This window comes from Anabas testudineus, chromosome 1 (genome assembly GCF_900324465.2).
Source record: "Anabas testudineus chromosome 1, fAnaTes1.2, whole genome shotgun sequence".
NCBI classification, from domain to species: domain Eukaryota; kingdom Metazoa; phylum Chordata; class Actinopteri; order Anabantiformes; family Anabantidae; genus Anabas; species Anabas testudineus.
Genome location: NC_046610.1, coordinates 15,033,670 through 15,044,091, shown reverse-complemented (window position 1 = coordinate 15,044,091; position 10,422 = coordinate 15,033,670). Strand labels below are relative to the sequence as shown.

The 10,422-nt window shown below is 42.7% G+C and overlaps 2 protein-coding genes across 3 annotated transcripts; one reads left to right on the top strand and one right to left on the bottom strand.

The window, feature by feature from the left end:
- The first annotated feature begins 1,643 nt into the window (after window positions 1-1,643).
- On the top strand, window positions 1,644-3,965 carry tefm (transcription elongation factor, mitochondrial). The gene is made up of 5 exons (XM_026359266.1): window positions 1,644-1,767; window positions 2,007-2,494; window positions 2,778-2,927; window positions 3,065-3,243; window positions 3,396-3,965. Exons 1-5 carry the CDS (start codon window positions 1,722-1,724, stop codon window positions 3,658-3,660), a joined length of 1,128 nt encoding a protein of 375 aa, XP_026215051.1. The 5' UTR covers window positions 1,644-1,721; the 3' UTR covers window positions 3,661-3,965.
- Window positions 3,953-9,644, bottom strand: atad5b (ATPase family AAA domain containing 5b). 2 transcript variants are annotated; one of them, XM_026359261.1, is made up of 14 exons: window positions 9,162-9,644; window positions 8,742-9,074; window positions 8,547-8,643; window positions 8,372-8,448; window positions 8,010-8,158; window positions 7,365-7,536; window positions 6,906-7,174; window positions 6,707-6,800; window positions 6,571-6,635; window positions 6,172-6,370; window positions 5,963-6,087; window positions 5,179-5,885; window positions 4,408-4,566; window positions 3,953-4,136 (listed from the first exon to the last, which is right to left on the bottom strand). In XM_026359261.1, exons 1-14 carry the CDS (start codon window positions 9,562-9,564, stop codon window positions 4,058-4,060), a joined length of 2,928 nt encoding a protein of 975 aa, XP_026215046.1. In that variant the 5' UTR covers window positions 9,565-9,644; the 3' UTR covers window positions 3,953-4,057. The 2 variants fall into 2 exon arrangements, with proteins under 2 accessions (XP_026215046.1, XP_026215047.1); XM_026359262.1 differs by having other exon boundaries at window positions 7,365-7,509.
- Window positions 9,645-10,422: the final 778 nt, after the last annotated feature.

Below are 10,422 nucleotides of genomic sequence, written 5' to 3'. Positions count from 1 at the left end.
TAAATGCAGGTCCAGAAATAACAGAGAAAGGAAGTGAAACAGACGTCACCGTGTTAGAGGGTGATTGAATTACATGTCAGGTTAAGAGACTTGTATGTAGTTCACAGAAAAGTGTTTTTACTTAGACAGTCTAGAAATCTAGACTGTCCTGAAATTAGGATCTTCAATCAAAATGTGTTCCCCACTCTTTTGCAACCTGTTCACACCTAAGCATGTGAAGTTTTTGAGGTCAAACGTATTTTTAGTACACTCATCGGTGTCGTCAGTTCTAATGCCTGATTAGACATCCTGTACAGTCTGCACTTGACAGACTCTCTCTTTAAAGCACAACAGATTGCATCTCATACACCAAACTTCCAATCAACCAGAATATGCAGAGTGTGCATCAGTGTGAAATGAGTTTACTGAGACTTAGAAGACAAATCCATGAGTACAGCATCTCCAGTTTACCGTGGGTAAACTACCATGGTTATTAAGTCTGTTCAACGACTGACACTGTCCTGCAGACGTATTTTTGGCAGTGGCACCACATAGGCTTAAAACTACACTCCATTTCATATGGTCAAATGTTTCAGTATGTTATGGTGCTTTGATGTAAAGTAACACTCGCCTCTGGAGTTAGAAGTAGACGTTTACAGAGATTCATTCATGTTTTGTTTAGTTTCAGAGCATGATTTTATGATTTTATTTCAAACTGCATATCTGCACCCGTGTATTGTTGCTTTTGCAGATTTACTATGTCCCAGCTCAGTCCTTTCTCTTTGCACTCAGGTTGCTGCTGCTGCACGCTTGTGAAAAACTTAAGTGCTCACAGATTTCTGCTGTTGCGCTTGGATTTTTGCTGAATGACCTCAGATGTATTTACACAGAGAAGCAGAACTGGTCAGTGATGAAGGAGAAGGAAGTTTATACAAAGAAAAATCTCTGCATTTATGCCAAATTTTAGTGCTGCATTCATGTTTTCCAGCCACTAGGGGGAAGGGTAACTGCAAGACAAGCTGCTTGAACAAAGGTTTTACAATCCTCCTTGGGCCTGTAAAGGTCCTTCCTTCAGCCTTTGCAGAGAGGTGGAGCCTCAAATATATGGTAAGTAATAATAATGCATCAGAAAGCCCCCTGTCTGTGTTATATTGTCAGAGATTATTATACCTGATGCATTACCATGTAAGTAGCATTTTTATATTGTGGGTAGTTGGTTAACTCAGTTTAATCGAAAATATCCCAATGTGTCAGTCAAACATATTCAAGCCAGGAAACCCAGGAAAACCTAAAACTGTGAAATAAAAGTAGTGAATAAAAGTGTCCAGTATCAAACAAGCTATAGAAAATACTGTAAATCTATATTTAGATTTACTAAACCTTCACTAGAAACTAAAATGTGTGGTTCTGGATGTGCTGCATAACACTTGGAGGTGTTTCTAATATTTTTGGTGCCCTAGAATTAACAGATGGAGTATATCAACATAAGCAGGTGCATTAATGCAGATCAGTAAACATGTGAATTAGTGCACTGACTCTTCACACTGCCATAAGATAAGTTTACACGTTTAACATCGATTTAACCTCTGACACAACATAGAAGAAGAAACCCGGAACTAATAGAAGTCGGTTTTTGAGCAACACCGGACGATTGCAAAGCGACGGACAACAACCAAAGGGTAAAGCTGTTCAACCTGCACGGTGGTGTAGCTAAAGAGAGGGATTATTTACTTTAATTAAATATGATGTGGGTCGCCAGGCGCTTCCTGTCGTCGGTCGTTCAATCAGGCAAGTTCCTCTAGTGAAGGTTTGTTTCTTACGGGTTTCTGCGTAGATTAGATGCCACAGACGAACCGTGTTGTGCCAGTTTATCTTAGCTCCTTTTCAACGCTAACATGAATTAATATTGAGTTTTTTTTACTGTTCGTCGTCTCACATCGTCACACACAGTGACTCACAGGACCTCTCCGCACTCACGTGTTGTGGGGTCCAGGTTTCACTGAGCCCCCCTCGTCCTTCTTCCACAGGTCACTACGCGGGTCTGTCCGGTCTGTTCCGCCGCCCTCAGCACGGGGGTCTCCCCGAGCTGGAGCTGCGCTACCTCCAGTGCACATGCTGCTGGAGGAGCCTGGTTCCCGTGGCGGGCTTCGAGACTCTAAACGCCACCCTCTCCTCCGCCTCTGAGCCCTGCAAGGAGGACACCCAAAGACCTCTGGACGCCTGCTACACCTCTGAGCAACGAGACACCATCCTCCGGCTCCTCAACAACGCCACATCATCAGAGCTGGCCGATGTGAAGCTCCTGAGAGGCCGCAAATGTGTCAACATTGTGGAGTACAGGACTAAAAACGGACCATTCAAAACTCTGGAAAGTGTTTTGAATGTGCCGCTGCTGAAGCACAAAAGTGCTGTCACCGTCTTCGACTCCATCCTCAACCCGGTGAGGAAGCAGAAGAAGGTGAAGATCCAGCTGGCCAAGTTCATCAGGCCAGAAGTGGACATGTCCTGGTTTGAGGTGAGGTTCTGGTCTTGTGTGGGCAGATTTAATGCCAGTCAGCTGGTTACAGCGACTCGGGCTCAAGTTCCTGTGTTTTCTAGCATCTACCTGATATAATTTTCATCATATGCTCTGACTTTCATAATCCAGCCATGCATGCAAGTCACAACAGTTTTAGAGTGTGTGGTAGGTGACTGATGTTGTCCCTCTCATCACTGTTCAGACACTAAATGTAAAATGTAACCGGATTCAGGATAATTCACTTTGTCCATTTGTCCTTATTGTATAATTGTTTCCTCAGGATGCCAATTCTATCGTGTCAATAGTATGTGGCACTAATAAAATCGCCTGGGCACACGTCGACCGTGGGATGAAGGTACTGGACTGGCAACAGCTGGATTGTCCCAATTTCCTTAAAGGAACCTACATGGCTTCATCTTATTTGAATGATGTGAGAATATTTATTGTTTTTTAAATGTACTGACAAACTGCTTTAAGGAACACTATAAGCTCATGTCTGTACTAAATCTTTATTAACATCGACAAGTCTGTATAAAATGCACAGATTGTATTATTTTGTGTCAACAGGTGTCTGCAGTCGTGGCCGTCCTCCCTCCAGCAGACTTCTACATAATAGAGAAATCCTCCATCTCAGTCCAGAATACAGCTCTCTTCCCTATCATGGCCCATATGAGGGTGGTGGAGGCCATGTTGTTTGCTCTGCTGGAGCCCCAAATCTCACCACCAGAGTCTAATATTCCTCCCAGGTGAGAAAAATATTAATTTTGACTATATTCATCTGTAAATTACATCAATATACATAAACATAATTAGTTATAGCTGAATGGCAGAATAAGTATGCACAGATGTATCAAATGACAAAATTTCTCTCCTTCATTAATTTAATCTTCTCTTGAAGAGTTCTCAATATGATGCGATCTGCTGTGGGACGCCACTTTGGACTGATGGTGGGCGAATGTCGGACCAGCAGTGCACAAACAGTGCAACAGCTGATGACTGAGTCAGTGACACAGAAGCTCCCCCGGATAAACGTCCCCTCAAAGCTGCTGGTCAAGTACAGGAATTCCTTCCAGATGGGAAACAGAAAAGAAGGAGACGAACTCTGTGATGCCCTGCTGCAGGCCGTGGCATTTTATGAGCTGCTCAGTGAAACCTCTTCTTAACCAGAACAAAGGACCACGCAGCATCTAAAGTGGCACTCTGAGCCCTTTTGAACTTTTAGAATTTCTGCCAGACGTTTACAGATTTGGTGGAGGTTGTTGGTACATTTAAAATATTGATTCTTGTTGTTACATCAAACTCATTGAATTTGCAGAAATTGCTGTCTGAGGATTTGCTCTCATGTTGGTTTGTGTCAGACTTTATGAACCATGTTTTTACAACAAGAATCATCAGCAGATCACGCTCATACATGATTACAATTGTTGGAATATTTAAAATTAGAAAGAAAAGAGATAATTACAAATGTGACTTTATTTACATAATAAAAATAATATTACAACAATGTACAATTTTTTACAGTATCCAGGAACATCACAACACACAAACATTCAACAGATTTTATGAGAAATCTTCTGCCAGGAGTTTCAAAGTTGAGTTTGAGAGGCCCAGCTGAGACCCACTGAGGTAGTTCATACACCTGGTTCAAGAACAAATTATTAAAATGTTAGCTGTAGATGTACAAAATCATATTAAGGATCAAATTGAGATACCTGTATTTAATAGTATTTAATAAACATTTCATTACCACCATCTGTTTTCACTGTCACACTAATCTGATGTTACAGGGTTCAATGAAATGGACATCATAAACAGAATTAGTATCATTATGACACGAGTGTGAATTATTCACTATGTGACAGCGGGCGTCCAGAGGTGAGAGTCAACTTGTGGTATTGTGTCTGACTCACCTGACTGGCTCCTCTCTCTGTTGCTGTGCTCTCTGAAAGCGACAGATGGAGCGGAGGACGGGCATGTAGTCAACACTGACAGCTTTTCTGTTCCCCAACAGGCTGAAGGATTCACTGCCAAACACTGCCCTGCTCAGCTCATACCTCCTTTGGGACACACTGGAGGTACAAGTGGAACACGGTGAAAAAGAAATATTTTCAGGTTTATGGAAATGCATGCGTGGATGGAATTTTTATTTTATTTCATTTATTTTATTCTAACATGGCACATAAATGCATCCACGTGTCTCATCTGAACTGAAGCAATAAGAATGTAGGCTTAAAACTTCAATATCTTGGTCATTTAAAAAAGTGCCTTTGTGTGTGCACGACAACGTAATTGCATTTTAACCTGAATTTCATATTAAGTTTAGTATTAAAAGAGACAGGAGTGCTGACATTTTCATTGGGGTTGACAGGGACGGACAGGATTAGGAATGGTTTATTAGAGGGACAGAGCATGTAGGGCTACTAAAAAAATATAAATTGGAGAGGTGAGATTTAGATGGTTTGGGCATGTGCAGTGTAGGGATGTGGATGTATATGTGATGTATATCAGGACAAGAATGCTGAGGATAGAGTTGCCATACAGGAGAAAAAGAAGGCCCAAGGGGAGGTTCATAAATGTGGTGAAGGAAGACATGCACTGTGAAAAACAGTGAGATGAGACAGATGATCCCCTAAAGAATTCTATAAACTAAAAAAGGGTGGGGATATGGACGGCAGACTCACCTTGGTGCACACAGAGGTCGAACAGTAAAGGTGAGCTCTTGTCTTGTGGAAGTTGCAGGATATGCCACCACGCTTCCTGTCGCATTGTCCTCCTCTTTCTGTCTGCACGTCCGAGCTTCACTCCACACCTCGGACAATCGCCAGCAGCACTTGTGACACCCCAAACCCTCAACAGCAGCCTGAATATTCAACAGCCTCTCCTGGCTCCAGCTCCTGCACTCCTCCTCGTTTGTCTCGTCCAACAAGCCGTCCTTAATCTCTGCTCCAGTCCAGACCAGTGCTTCAGGTCTGCATGAGCCTGAAACAAGCGGTGCTGCACCTTGCAGCGTGGCATCGAGGTACGACATGAGGTCAAAGAAGTCAGTCAGGGCATCTAAGAAGACGGTTTCAACTTTGGCTGTGTTTTGTTCTATCTTGTCACATGAAGTCGGGGCTCTTGAAGGGGCCACGGTCACTGATAAGGAGGTTCTTTGTTTCATGGACGATGAGGTGGTGTCACATGTTGTGTTATACTTCTTTCTGCTGAGCCTGGAGATATTCCTAACATGTTTGCCGTTTATCGTCTTTGAAACTGCGTGGTTGTGAAGATCAGTGTGAACAGGTAGTAAAAGCTCCAGGTTGGAGTAGAGAAGGGGGACACGTCCTCTCCAGCTCTCAGCTAGCAGCATCAGGAGCTTGTTCATGTCTCTTTCAGACCAGTACTGAGTCTAAAGAATCAGACACTCAAGAGAGATTAAGTGCATTTTTCTTGCAGAGTTTATAAAAAAAAAAAGAGAATACTTGCCTTTAGGTGGTTCAGCAGCTGGATTTGGGTCACAAGTTCGAGACCCACCATGCTGGCAGTGCAGCCTGTTTGACGTGGTGGAACCTGTGAGTCTAAACTGCCTCCACCTTGAGTAGCATCTGAGTCTATGGAATGGGAATTGAGAAAACTGCTGCAAACCTTTTTTTCCTGAAAGGTGACTAGGTTGTGATCTATCTAGATGAACTTACACGGTACACAAGTAGGCTCCTTAAGCCGGACTTCACTCTGAGATGCTCGCCCACCACCACTGTGCACCCAGAGCTGCAGCTGCAGCAGGCAGCGTCTCACGTCACCCCGGGTGAGTCTAAGGAGGCTGCTCACATCATCAAAATCTAGTTGTACCTTCTCAGCCAAACCCACGAGTTGCAGGTAGCTGCAGACACTCTCCTTTGAATACATGGAGTAAGTTAATGACAATCTGAGAGAGTTCTGCTCATATGTCCCTGAAGGATTCTGCATGTACACTAAAAAATGCCAGCAGAGGGTATCGCTGATATAAACATACGAGAAAAGTGTGGAACTACTTTACGAAACATGCACTTCACTCTTAAGCTGTACAAGAACGCAGAGAGAAGAGTTTGACTTACAGCTGGTGGGGTTTTGAAAGTTATTTCCTCCAAGCTGCAGCTGAACCTCTCTCTGAATGTGGGATCTAAAGAGGACGTTTATTTGGCATCACAGCTCATCTTCAAATCTTTTCAAAATTACAGTGTGCGCGTTTACCGTTGGTGGTTAGAATGACTGGTCTTTTGGTGGTTGTCATGAAAGTCTTGATGGCTGCAAGGAAACCAACATCATCTTCAAATATGACATCGACCTGTGGGAGCAGAACACACACCAACCCAGATCAAACACGGATTATGTGTGGTCTCATATCCGTTAAATTACAGGTCCTAGAGTATCGGGTGGCCGAATGGCTTACTTCTTCAAACAGAATGAGCGATGTGGCTGTCTTTTTGCTCTGTGGCACTGTTTGATCACAGCCTGGTGAGGGGTTGCCCAATTTCGTGGTGTTTGGTTTCTCAGACGACAAAGGGCCACCAAAGTGTAAGTGATCTGCTTTGGCCTGCATCTTGAAGTAGCTGGCCAAAGTGACTGGATTAGCTTTTCCTTTGCGACCACAACGGCCGCCGCTCTTTGTTGCCCTCTTTTTAGTGGTGGAGATGACATTTTTAGGATGCACTGTTTTTTCTGTTAAAGAAAAGAACACGAATGCTTGTGAAATATGGTCATATGACAATGAAGTCTCCATTACTCTCTCCAGTTGCAACAGATTTTAAACCCTAAAGCACAATCTTTATTGCAGGCTTTTCCAAGTAACTAAACTATTAATTGGAGGTTTTGCATTATGTGAATTTTAGTAAAGACTCCGATCTCGTACCAGGTAAAGTGTCAGCTTTAGGAGTACAGCTGTTGGTGGTGTAGTTTTTGAAGTAAGCTGGTTTAAGCGGGTCCTTCCCTGATGTCTCCACTAGGTGGGACTGGGTAGCCTCCTTCAGCTGGGAGAGAACATGGCGGCCACTGCGCTGTGAGGAACAGTTCACCTCAAATACCTTTGATTGACAAGTAAATTGAAAGTAGAGGATGAATTGTCTTTTACATGTGTGACATCCACTTGATTTTTTGAATCACTGAAGTGATTTGATGCTTTAAAATATCAGCATCAGCCAAGTAGCCTACAATGTATTAAAAAATTTACATGAGAGTTTAAAGATGATAATTCCAGTAAGAAGAATGTTGTGAGTAATGAGTGTTGTGTCTGTTCCCGGTCATGATTGTGAAATAAAAAGGTTACAGCCACATCATGAGAATCTCTTAATCTTGTTTTAAGGCATCTTACATACACTGAAAAAATGTTTGGAAATACCTACGTACTTATGTATTCTTATTAACCTTTGTTGGTTGAATGAATCATACCGTGAACCAATTTCTGACAGAAATGCTGATTTTTTTTTTTTTAATTGGCATGATCAAATCTAATGATACAAATTTTCCAGTATTCAAAGACCTATTCATAGATTCCAACCTTGAAGCCGAGCTCTTGGGCGCAGGCATAAACTGAGGCAGTCTTCCCCACCCCTGGAGGTCCTGTTATCAGCACGGTGTTACATAGCGTCTCCTCTCTGTTGTCTCCTGCTCCAGCTTCACCCTGAAAGTCTCCGCAGTCCCATGAGTCTGAACGAGGACAGTCATTACTTTACCAACTCAAAATCCCACACGTGGAAAATTCTGTGAAATTCTGGCTCGTTAAAATACAACTTCAGTCTTAAGGAAATTCAAAAATAATCAGGCCTATGACAAATGTTTGGTCACGACTCATTTGAAGTCATTTATGACTCTCAGTGGTGATATAAGTAACAGTTAGGCGTGAGAAATGTCAGCACATACTATTTTCCTCTTGTTTCCCTTCCTCTGTTTTTTTCCTCTCGTCACTGGCGGCTCTCAGTTTCCATTTCTTCAACCAACTACATTCCCCCAAAATAAGTCAAATGAAAAAAATCAGACTCACGCTAGTGTCAGATATTTTAGAGAAGGGTTTCGAAAGCTAATATACAAAACTCACCTGTTCAGTTTTTTCACTGAAGCAGAGTTGCCAATGACTTCGCTTGAATGCCGAGGACTGTACTTGTCAGTCCAGAGGACATCCTCAAAACTGAATCCTAGACATGAAGAAAGTAAGATTAATTTTGTTTTATTTAGGGGGCGAACAAAACATAGAAGAAGAACAAACTCCCCATTATTTTGTGAGACGGCTCACCTGTGGTTATGAGTGACTGGCTGTCAGATTCTCTGTGATTGGTCCATTCAGACTTCAGGTCACAGCTGCTCACTGCGCCTGCTGAGCGTCCACTTTGCTGCCTCAGTCTGCGAGTACGACTCAACTTGCTGCTCCTGTGATGCTCAGTCACTTGGAGGACTTTACTTTCCTGGACAGGCTGCGCTGGCAGGTGACAGCTCTCCAAAGCAGCTGCACGCTCTGCAGTGAAACTGCATCTCAGACGCTTGGACACTGCCTCGCAGCCTTCGTCTCCTCGTTTCCTCTTCTCCTTTAAGTAGCTCTGCTGGGGGTTTGGATACAGGGAGATTTCCGCTTTGGAAAGAAGAGACACAGAGATTTAGAAAGGTGAAAGGAGTGGATGTAGAGTCAGACAGATAACAGACTGTTGCTCAGTCTAACCTGTGGCTCCTAAATGCTGCAGCTCGCCGCTTGCTTTCTTCTGCAGACTGCTGAACACTGTTTGGACTGGAAATGTTGGGTTGGATGTTTGGATCTCTGTCAGACTGATGTTCAGAGCTGAGGGTGGCAACTGTCCTCTCCCAGAAGACCGATGAAATCCTTCTTCCTCTGGTAGGCGACACACTGTAGATGCTGACAACAGCTGCTGACCTTTCACCCTTTGCACATCCTCACTGTTAGAAGACAGCTCTACTGTCGTCTCAGCGCGGCGGCTCCACTTCCTCCTCTCTGAAGTACACCTGAAGAAGATTGGTGCAATTTTCACATCAGTGGTTAGCACATGGTTTTTGCTGGGGCACGTCGTTTCTTCGCTGTTTTTGCTCCTTTTGTGTTTGTTTGGCATTGCAAAGAACTACAAATAAAAAAAACAAATCAGCTGTCTGGAGGTGTTTTCACATTTGGCGCTTGGCTGGCATAGATGACGCAGAGGTGACGTAAATTGTGCGACGGAAATTTCAACGAAGCGAATTAAAATTAGGAGTGTTTACACGGACCGGGCTAACACACTATTTGAGTTCGATAAATCACTATAAGTATAAAAAGATATAAGTTAGGATTAAATAAATAAAACCCGAATATTTTGGTTTTAAAGTATAGTGTTGCGTGGAAAACGTCGCTTATGACGTATAAAAGATGCGCGTTTTGCCAAAGATCGTATAATTTGCAAAGAAGCTCTCTATGAAGGATTCAGATGTGACCAGGACCATGGAATAATTTACTGGATCCTAATGTCCCACACAATACATACCCTCCAATGTAAATATTTGCTAGTTTCCTCTTTTTCTATGATAGTAAACTTTATTATTAGTTGTTTGCCGCCTTACAGTCAGTGAATAGTGCTCCCTATCCAAGACTCTCTAATCAATTTAATAAAAAAGAGGCCAGTTTGTCATACACAGCTTACACAGATCTGTCTTGGCCATGTTTTTTACTATCAAACTTAAAGAAAAACTGCCACAATGTATAAAGCACATTTATTTATTTACATCAACACGACTGATAGCAGTTATAGAGATGCGTGGATTTTTTTAAAAGTGCTACCACTGAGGAGGAGTTGACCTGCTGCAAATAGGAGATGAACCACCAGTGGGAAGTATTGGACAGGAAGTTTGTGGAGGTTTTATGTTGGCAGAGGTGCAGCTATGATTTTTTTTTTATTTCACTTTAAAAGCACACTGATCACTTGGTAGATGTGATAAAC